Source organism: Felis catus, chromosome A1 (genome assembly GCF_018350175.1).
Source record: "Felis catus isolate Fca126 chromosome A1, F.catus_Fca126_mat1.0, whole genome shotgun sequence".
NCBI lineage: Eukaryota > Metazoa > Chordata > Mammalia > Carnivora > Felidae > Felis > Felis catus.
Genome location: NC_058368.1, coordinates 71,286,523 through 71,297,842, shown reverse-complemented (window position 1 = coordinate 71,297,842; position 11,320 = coordinate 71,286,523). Strand labels below are relative to the sequence as shown.

Sequence of the window (11,320 nt, the reverse complement as noted above, 5' to 3'; positions counted from 1 at the left end):
CCTTTCATTATACAGAGTTCATAATATCCAGCTTTGGTGGTTGCATGAATGAAAGAAATCATGGGTCATAATAATTTGTAAACTACATTATTACACACAGATATACAGCAGTATAATTCTATCAAACTATTAACCTCAACAGGAAAAAAAAATCTAAACTCACAAAATAGACATGAAAACTATCAGACTAATTTCCCAAAAGCACTAACTTCAACTATATCCTTGTCGCTAAATGCTCTTCAACAGCTCTCTCCTCTACTAAAGTAATCATTAACAATTATAAAGATTAAGATGATTTGCCTGGCAATGCCAGACTCTGTGCTAAGTTCTTTATATAAGTTGTTTCCCATCTTTACAACAACCTTGCAGGTAGGGGTCATTCTCTTCATTTTACAGATAAAACAATGTTAACTTATTTCCAAGTTTTGCTGTTACAAACAACCTTACAATGAACATTTCTTAAGGTTTGTCTTTGTAGGTGAAGTTCCTTGTCAAGTCAAAGAATATATACACTAAATTGTAATAAATACTAGTCAATTTCTAGCAAAAAAAAAAAAAAAGCCTAAAATACTTTATATTCCCAAGAACAATTTTCCTGTCCACTTGCCTACACTGGATATTACAGCCAGTTTTTAAATTTTTGGTAAATCCAATGGAGAGAAAAAATGACATCTCATCACTGTTTTTGAACAGTTATATTCCTTATCCTGTTAAAAGGTGTCCAACAGGGGGCGCCTGGGTGGCGCAGTCAGTTAAGCGTCCGATTTCAGCCAGGTCACGATCTCGCGGTCCGTGGGTTCGAGCCCCGCGTTGGGCTCTGGGCTGATGGCTCAGAGCCTGGAGCCTGTTTCCGATTCTGTGTCTCCCTCTCTCTCTGCCCCTCCCCCGTTCATGCTCTGTCTCTCTCTGTCCCCAAAATAAATAAACGTTGAAAAAAAAATTTTTGAAAAAAAAATTAAAAAAAAAATTAAAAAAAAGGTGTCCAACAGAAGGAGATAAAAGAATATGATCATCAAATCTGAAGTGCTTGCTACAGTTTTCTATAAGCTTCCATGCTGAGCACTGTGGATAAAACTCACCGTCGATATGCATGTACACACGTATCTTTTAAATTTTTTTGTTTTCAACGTTTATTTATTTTTGGGACAGAGAGAGACAGAGCATGAACGGGGGAGGGGCAGAGAGAGAGGGAGACACAATCGAAAGCAGGCTCCAGGCTCTGAGCCATCAGCCCAGAGCCTGACACGGGGCTCGAACTCACAGACCGCGAGATCATGACCTGGCTGAAGTCGGACGCATAACCGACTGCGCCACCCAGGCGCCCCTACACACGTATCTTTTAAATACGTGGGCAAGACCCAAACGTGAAACACGAACTATTAAATCTAACGTACAAATTTCTCATAAAGCTAATCCCTATAATTTGTAATGCTGTGCTTTAGTAAAATAAATTACTAAATATATATATATATATATATATTTACTATACTTATATATATACTTACTGTATCTATACACATACATATGTTAGCAAACTAGGAACACTATGAAATCTCTTTTAATATTTATTTAATGTTTACTTATTTTTGAGACAGAGACAGACAGAGACACAGAGTGTGAGCAGGGGAGGGGCAGAGAGAGAGAGGGAGACACAGAATCAGAATCAGGGTCCAGACTTTGAGCTGTCAGCACAAAGCTCGATGCAGGGCTCAATCCCACAAACCGAGAGATCATGACCTGAGCCAAAGTTGGACACTTAACCAACTGAGCCACCCATAAGCCGCTAAAATCTCTTTAAACCAATACCTCCTTTTTTCAAGAGCAGGTAGTTCTACTTTTTTCTTTTCTTTTTTTTTAATTTAATGTTTATTTTAGAGAGAAAGAGCATGAGCAGCGGAGGGACAGAGAAAGAGGGAGACAGAAACCGAAGCAGGCTCCAGGCTCTTAGCTGTCAGCACAGAGCCCGACGTGGGGTTCAAACCCATGAACTGTGAGATCATGACTTGAGCCGAAGTCAGACGCTTAACTGACTGAGCCACCCAGGCGCCCCTCAAAGCTCTTTCATAAATTAAAGAATTTATTTTCTTAATTCTCCTCATAGCCTCCTATCACTGTGTTTTTACCACTCAGAATACAAGGAGCCCAGAAGGGAAATACAGAATGAAACACAGTTTGGAAATAAAATCTGTTGGCTCGGCACATTAAGATTACTGAAAATGACTGAAATTTCTTCATGAGGGTTATTTGTAGCTTTGTTTTTTTCCATGATTTAAGCAAAAACAAAGTATGATTTGGTTTAAATCAGGTACAGTAGGGATTCTGGGTAATCTGATCCCACTACATGTAAATTAAGCATAAAGAATAATGGTCACGGGTACCCACAAACATACTCCCACACAGAGGCCCAAATGAAGGCTGTTATTACAACAAAAAAAAAAGAAAAAAAAAGAATTAGTCTTGGGGAAAAAAAACCATAATGTTCAGTATACTTTTATACTTGGTTTACTGTATATTTTCTAATGTTTCTAAAAACAACAATGTATCACATAAAGCACAACTTGTTTTTCCATAAGCAAAATAAATATGCTGGTCTTTGAACAGCAATTTTAAAAAACAGAATCAAGGGTGCCTGGGGAGCTCAGTCAGTTGAGCATCTGACTGTTGATTTCCACTCAGGTCGTGATCTCACAGTTTGTGAGATCTAGCCTGACACTGGGCTCTGCACTAACAGTGTGGAGCCTCCATGGGATTTTCTCTTTCTCTCTCAAAATAAGTATTTTTTTAAAAGACAGTAAAAAAACAGAACTAGAAAAAAATGGGGGGAAAAACCTCCATATTTGATTAAATCTCAAACATAAGATATGGTATTATAATAAAAGGAACTCCACAGTATCCAACTTCAAAAAAAAAAGAAAATTCCAGGGGTGCCTGGGTGGTTCAGTTGGTTGAGCATCTGACTCTTGATTTCCACTCAGGTCGTGATCTCACGGTTTGTGAGATCTAGACTCACACTGGGTTCTGCACTGACAGTGTGGAGCCTCCATGGGATTTTCTCTTTCTCTCTCAAATATTTTTTTAAAAAGACAGTAAAAAAAAACAGAACTAGAAAAAAAGGGGGGGGGGAACCTCCGTATTTGATTAAATCTCAAACATAAGATATGGTATTATAATAAAAGGAACTCCACAGTATCCAACTTAAAAAAAAAAAAAAATTCCAGGGGTGCCTGGGTGGTTCAGTTGGTTGAGCATCTGACTTCAGCTTAGGTCATGATCTCACAGTTCATGAGTTCAAGCCCCACATTGGGCTCGCTGCTGTCAGCACAGAGCCTGCTTTGAATCCTCTGTCCCCTTCTCCCTCTGCCCTCCCTCCACTCATGCTCTCTCAAAAATGAATAAACATTAAAAAAAAATTTTCAGCTTCTCCTTGCCAAAGTCACCACCACCAACATGGTAATCTATCACCACTACAACGTAAAGCATATCTCTAAGAATATATTCAGTTTGAGAGAGTAACTATTGAATCCAATGGCTGGTCACCAATCACACAATGTTTATATGGCCTAACATAATCAGTAGGCAATTTCATTTCAATGCTGTATCATTTTTTATGGAACTTACCAACTATACCTAGATATCCCAAAAGGAGCATGTTAAATGGCACACTCCAATGGGAAAAGATTTTAATGCTAGGAAAGCTATATCCCAAAAAGAATCTTGCCACGATACACACAAAAAAAGACAGGGTTAGTTATCACTAGCTGCATATTTTCGTTGTGAACCAAAACACAGCAACATTGCCTTCTAACTATAAAGCAGTCCCTTTTGTGATAGACGAAAAGTTTTCTTGCAGGTTATTGTTTTATTATTTTTAATCTAGCAATTATTTAATCTTTCCATAACATTCATTGAGCCTACTATGCAGAAATCATTAAAATATAAAACAAAAGGGAAACAAAGACCAATGAGACCAAGTCTCTCATCTCAAGAGGAGATTAAAATACAGTAAAGGAAAAATTTTAATATGGAAAGTGGTATATCAAATAAGAAATCTCAAAAAAAAATGCTCTAGCAAATAGAAGAAAGAGATTACTTCTCACCTGAAGGGCATGGAAACTATGCTGATAGTAGTAACATGTGAACCATGCCTTTCGGGACAGGCAGAAGTTGGAAATGTGGGAGAGGACCAGTGTGCCCACAGGGTAAAGAGTGCTGAAAAGGATGGAACAGGAAAGAACTAGCCATGTTTGAGAATGGCACTGTTGTCTTGGCTGAGGCATAGCACTGACAATGGGAAATGGAGGAGAATTAAATTAGAAAGAAAATTAGTCAGAAAGGAAGGTGGTCATTCACCTATTCTATACTCTTCTCTCTAATGCAAAGCCCCTGATGGAAATACCTTCATTTAAGGAGAATGTGAACTTCCTCATAGTATTTTTCCCCTGAACTGAAGTCACTTGTGGACTTGACTTATTTTCCACAACATGACTGTGAGCCCCTCATGAGCAGAACACACATCTGATGCCTTTTTATATCCTTCTCAAATATAAACATAGCAAACAACCATTTTTTTAACGATTGAATGCATGGATGAACACACAACAGGCTGTGTCATTTAACTTCTCTGAGACCCAGATACTCTATACCAAGGGTTGGCAAATTTCTACTACAAAGGGCCATACGGTAAATATTTTAGGCATTGCAGGTTATTTGGTCTCTGCTATAGCTTCACAACTCTGCTGTTATAAAGCCAAAGCAGCCACAGACATCACGTACATGAATGAGCATGGATGTGTGCCAATAAAATTTAATTTACAAAAACAGGCGGCAGGCTGCATTTGACCAATGGACCATGGTTTAGAGACTCCTCATCTACACAAACTTAAGTCTAATACATTATATTGTACAAGCACATTCACATGTATTATATTCAAATCACTTCTGACATAACGATACAACTCAGTCAAAATTTCAGGCAAGAGGCTAGCAAAAAAGAATAGAAATGGGAAAGTGCACATGCTGCACAAATGGTAAATGTGGTAAATGTGGGCCTTTGGTTGCTTCCACCTCATCTGCCCTCTCCAGGAACCTGTTACCATTAGCTATCTGTGTCACCTTACATCACAACTCCGTCAGGCCTCACTTTAATCTTTAGGCCCTAGTTTTTAACCTATCAATTGGTTAAAATAAATCATTCTAAATTAGAACTCTAGGATCTCAAAAATTGTCCAAATTAAATTTATGGATCTTAAGTCAAAATTTCATCTAGAAAATTATATTCATAAATAATTCTGAATCCATGAAACAACAAAATATAAACATTTCACAGAAATAAAGTATAACATATTAGAATAGTAAATTAAGATACCTCCTGGGATAACTGATCCAATGAGCTTTTTGAAACATTCAAAATCCTAGTTTAGCACCTGAACACTAAGTTTTCAGTACCATCTTGAATGTAGTTCAATTCATTTAACCAAGGTGGTAATATCTGGAAAAGACTTCGGTAATACAAAAGTCTTTTCCCAAACAGAAATTTGATCTTAAATATCACAATATGCAATGAAAAGGGAAATAGATAGATAGAATCTTACTTCTGGCTTCACAGTCCATGCTTGTGTTATAATAATAAATCACTGGACTCTTTGACATAGTTAGCTACAAATCTGAAGAGTCGAATTTTTAAAAAGTCCATATAGTATATGACAAACTCAGTGTCATTAGCTAGGTATAAAGGTGATCTCATAACTCTTCCACTTTTATTCTTTAAACCAAGACCTGGGTTTCAGAACAAAAACTCTTCACTTTTTACAAGTAATTTTCAAAGAATTGATGGGTCAATTAAAATTCTTTAATGCATCATGACCCACATTTACAAAAGCAATACCATTACGCTGCTTTCTGAGATAGAAGTCAACAGATTCTGATCCATTACAAACTTACCAGACATTTGGCAAATTCTTTGTTTTCTGAAAGGAATCCATAACCTGGATGTACCTTAGAAATGAAAACAAAACACACATTCAATTTCACAAAAAATTTCACAAAACCTTTTGTAAGCAACACAGAGAGTGCATTATTGTACTTATAGTTTAAGGGCCTTGAGTAAGGTTACTTCTCCTCAATACTGGCAGCCGCAACTCACATTCCTGAGTACAGACCCAAATTCCAAGAGACTGACTATGCAGCATTCACTTGCAGCACACTACCTTTTTCCTAGCCACAATCGGGACCATAATTCTGCCTATCCACCTACATCTGACTATGCTATTCAACACGACCCAAACTCTCCCTACTTCTTCTGAGGCTGCCTTTGGCCACAAGAGTGGAGAAATTTCTAATGGCTGGTGGGTCAAAGTACAAGGTTAAACAAAACCATTTACGGATAGATGAAAAACTCCTAATTCCCCTTCCTTTACAGTCTCAGGAACTACTGCTTTCTAAAACCCTGGGTAAGCCAACAAATGCATTTTATTCCTAATAACATGAATATACTCAACCACTATCCAGTGAGCAGTTTCTGTCAAATCTAGGTAAAATCAAAGTCTGGTTTTACTTTTTCTTTGTATTCTGAAATTTTTTATGCTAACTAGACGTCTACTCTTTCTCCCCTGGCCCAACCCATTTAGCGACTCACAACCACTTTATGTGTCCTCTCTCACAAGCCACGTTGCTACAATTGAAGTTCTACCGTCCTGTTCTACCACACCAGCCAAACAAATGTAGCCACTCTATCACTGGTCAGCATTGAATGTATTTCCAAGAAAACAAGTCTGCTAGAAGGAAAGTCAAATTTTGGAAGGAGCCAATATCATAATCTAGAAGTAGCTACACATCTGAGATTTTTAAACGCTTTAGGAACATGGTACAGAATTGAAATGACTGCATCACAGGAAAAGTTTCACTCCATCAACTGCATTTCACAGAAACATTTCATGAAAGATTGCACTCTGACAAGCTGTCGTCAAAAGGTTAAGAGCTTTACCTTCATTAACTCTGATAATAAACTGTAAACATCTATAATATGGGTTCATGAATTCAGTTTTTATCTAAACCTGTATCTTACTAAAACATTTCTTTCAAAGACACATGAGCGCTAACTGAAGCACTCCAGGCTAATTGCTGGTGTTGGCTGTTTCCAACCCATTTCAGAGATGACTCCCAGTAGTTACAACATTATATATAATTAGTTCTCTGATATGAAACATATATACCCACCAACAACAAAACACTATTCCTGATGTCAGAAACCAGTTCCTTCCCTGGATTCCACCCATTCAAACAGAATTAGACATGGAAAGCATTATTTATTTCTCCGTGCAAGTGTATTCCACTGACACTATCAAACTGAAATAATTACCAATTGCATAGTTTTTATTTCTGGAAGTGTAACCAGGTGTCCTAAGGTTAACATGATTAAAAGAGAACTTAAAGAAGAATCTTTTGGATCCTACTGGTAATACAGATTTTTTTCTTTATCTTATTACACTGAAAGGGTTAATACTCAAAACTAATTGGGATTTTTTTTTTCCCTAGCAAATTTGGAAATGAACTGAAACTGCTCCCTGGTGTGAAAGCTGAATCCAACAGCCACCTGCAGGATCAGCGACCAACACTGCCAGATGCTACAAAGCCTTTGATTTCCAGTAGCGAATTCGGACACATTTAACTCATATGACATGAACTAACTGCAACAGCATTTTCAATCATTCTTTCTTATTTTTTTTTTCCTGAATACCAACTCTAGCTTTCTGCTCGCTATATATGAAACAGCTGCAGTAGATAGATTCATTCAGACTCACAGCTTGGGCCCTGGTTTTCTTAATGGCTTCCATGATGGCATCCATGTTGAGGTAGCTTTTACTGGTGGGAGCTGGGCCAACACAGACAGCCTCATCCGCCATTTTCACATGAACCTGAAGAGACAAATCTCTGCATTAACAGATGCTCCCAGCACAAAGAACTCCCATCCCCTGCAAATATACACAAAATTCCAAATCTGATTGTCTCACATATCATCTAGGTAGTCAGATCTCTTTTAAAAAGTGCACTAAAAAAGAAGAGTGGAACAAAGAAGCTCAAGAGGTATATTAACCATGACTGTCATTTATTAGAAGCCTAATCACTCTCTAACCAGGTAACTTCCAGAATATTCCCTACCAATTTGATTAAATAAACCCCCTGCAAACAACTTTAGCCCCTTACTTGGTTCATCAATACATAAATCCCGTATCAAAAACTACCCTGTTACATGTAGCCAGAGTAGCCCCGTATTTTCCCAAGAAGCACTCATGCTCAGTTCTAAGCAAGCTCCCCAAGGAAGTGGGGATAATTAAAGGGACTGAATGAAGGGACACAGTGAGTGTCCCTACACAGCAGCAGGTCAGCACTAAGCATAAATTAAAGTTCACCACTAAAGAGTTCACTATCACTACACATGAGCCACAGAATCTTGACGATCATTTAAATACCCTCACATTTGATCCTCATCCATTTTACCTTTCTCCTAGAAGAGTAGATGTGTGCATCAGTCTACTCAAAACTTCAGAATATATAGTCCATTTTTAAGACTACTTATTTTAAAACATTTTAAATCTATTTTTAAGTGTAGGCATTCACTCCTGAAAAGAATAACTTATTTACTTCTAAAAAGAACCTATTCTAAAATGATAATGGGATTCATGTATCTTTGAAATGGATTTCCCTAACAGTCTTCCAGTTTAAGGAATTTCCGATCAGTTTAACTTTATTTTACAAAGCAGACATAAAAAGTAGAGCACTTGCATATACCTGGACATTTATGAGCCCACCCCCCCAAAAGTCTAAGATAGAAAGTACTTTTCTTTTTTTTTTTTTTTTTTTTATAAATTTTTTTTCAACGTTTATTTATTTTTGGGACAGAGAGAGACAGAGCATGAACGGGGGAGGGGCAGAGAGAGAGGGAGACACAGAATCTGAAACAGGCTCCAGGCTCTGAGCCATCAGCCCAGAGCCCGACGCGGGGCCCGAACTCCTGGACCGCGAGATCGTGACCTGGCTGAAGTCGGACGCTTAACCGACTGTGCCACCCAGGCGCCCCTAGAAAGTACTTTTCAATACTGCTAAGTTATATTCTTTGCCGTGAAGTAATTTTTAAGAAGCATTTTTTTTTTTTAAGAGAACAAGCAAGCACGCCTGAGCAAGGGAGTGGGGCATGGGGTGGGGGAGGGAGTGAGTAAGAGAGAGAGAGAGAGAGAGAGAGAGAGAGAGAGAGAATCTTAAGCAGGCTCCATGCTCAGCACAGAGCCTGACGCAGGGCTTAATCGCCTGAACCACAAGATCATGACCTGAGCCAAAATCAAGAGCCAGACCTTTAACCGAATAAGCTATCCAGGCACCTCAATTTTAAAAACTTTTGAAATTTGGGGCAGCTGGCTGGCTCAGTCTATTAGGTATCCGATTTTGGCTCAGGTCATGATCTCACAGTTCATGGGTTCGAGCCCCGCCATGTGCTCGCAGACAGAGCCTGTTTGGGATTCTCTCTCTTTCTCTCTCTCTGCCCCTCCCCCACTTGTGCTCTCTGTCAAAATAAGCTTTAAAAAAAAAGTTTTGAAACTCAACTTCAATTTTGTCATCATTGTTGTACTAAATGCCTGATGTGATTTCACTGGGTTGCTAATACAAAACCAACTACATTCGGGGCGCCTGGGTGGCGCAGTTGGTTAAGCGTCCGACTTCAGCCAGGTCACGATCTCGTGGTCCGTGAGTTCGAGCCCCGCGTCGGGCTCTGGGCTGATGGCTCGGAGCCTGGAGCCTGTTTCCGATTCTGTGTCTCCCTCTCTCTCTGCCCCTCGCCCGTTCATGCTCTGTCTCTCTCTGTCCCAAAAATAAATAAAAACGTTGAAAAAACAAAAAAACCAACTACATTCAAGCCATGTAGTAAGAGCAACTTATTACTGCCTATCAATGACTAGATGGATTTATGTTTCAAGAACTTCAGTATCTTGAAAAATATAAATCCCTTTTTATATACTTCAGTAATATGTAACAATTGTGGAAAAGTTTAAACAGAACTAATCAATTAACTAGGATTACTGCTGGCTACAAGTTTCAAAGACAAAAATAAAAGATTTTAAGTACAAAGTAATCTTCAGAAACTTTTCCAACAGGTTTTTAATTATTAATTTCCTCAACATTTAGTTTTATATTTTCAATTTTTTTTATTTAAATAGGAGAAAAGTACATGAACTGGCCTTTTATTTTCCAAATAATAATATAGCAGAACAAAGTGTGTTTTTCATATTACAGAGCTGAAAAAAATCGTCTTCCTCGTTGATTTTTTTTAATGACTTTAAACACTCAGATCCAGATAGGTTAGAAATTGTGCCTGAATTTTAAAACTGAGTTAATGGACATTTTCATGTTAGTCCATTAGATGCCTAAGATATGCTTAAGATACTCTCCTTGGTTAAAAACACTGCATCTTAGTGTTAAGCAGTACACTAGAGCAGATCTGAATGAAAGCTTTTAAATACATTCTCAACTACTACAGACTAAGAAAGATAGGGAAGACAAGCAGGTGTGAAGACGTTTTGTCATGCTGGGAGGGTCTGTGAAACCTATCACTCAAGAAGATTTGCAGTCAGGTGGGCACTCCCCACCACGTCCATGAATACTTGAGTTTTCCCTGGGATATCATCCAATGTGACCACAACATGAGGTGGGACACTGCCAGGATGACAGACTGTACATTAGATGTGCTCCTTGAGAAGAATGGCAATGCCTCATACGATCTATCCACACTTCAGTACCCACCCAAATCAAACCCAATTCGTTAACGTTACCAACAAGCAAATGTCACCCTTAAAGACTGAAAAGGCAGGGGCACCTGGGTGGCTCAGTCACTTAAGCGTCCAACTCTTGATTTCAGCTCAGGTCATGATCTCACAGTTTTTTATTTCGAGCCCCACATCGGGCTCTGCACTCAGTGTGGAGCCTGCTTGGGGTTCTCTTGTTCACTCTCTGCCCTTCCCCTGTTCACACTCTCTCTCTCTCAAAATAAGTAAATAAACTCTAGGGGAAAAAAAAAAAAAAACACTGAAAAGGCAATGAAAAGAATGCCAACTGCAACAATCTTAATTTGAAAAACCAGGGGGAAAAAACATTTTTTTTAAAGATTTTATTTAAGTAATCTGTACACCCAACATGGGGCTCAAACTCCACTGACTGAGCCAGCCAGGTGCCCCAGAAAAAAACATTTTTAAAAACCAGATAAAATCCTATTTCTAACGATGGGGGGGGGGGGGGCACGAAGAAGAACCTTTCTTTCTATTCTATACAATGT

General features: G+C 38.5%; 1 protein-coding gene across 13 annotated transcripts in view; it reads right to left on the bottom strand.

Moving 5' to 3' along the window:
* Positions 1–11,320, bottom strand: part of PCCA (propionyl-CoA carboxylase subunit alpha) — a 415,541-nt gene that overhangs the window by 338,163 nt on the left and 66,058 nt on the right. For all 13 annotated transcript variants that reach the window (XM_003980503.5, XM_003980505.5, XM_003980504.5 and 10 more), the window contains 2 exons: positions 7,800–7,913; positions 5,941–5,994 (listed from right to left, as the gene is read on the bottom strand). In XM_003980503.5, the coding sequence (XP_003980552.3) occupies positions 5,941–5,994; positions 7,800–7,913 (168 nt within the window). The remainder of the gene's footprint in view (positions 1–5,940; positions 5,995–7,799; positions 7,914–11,320) is intronic.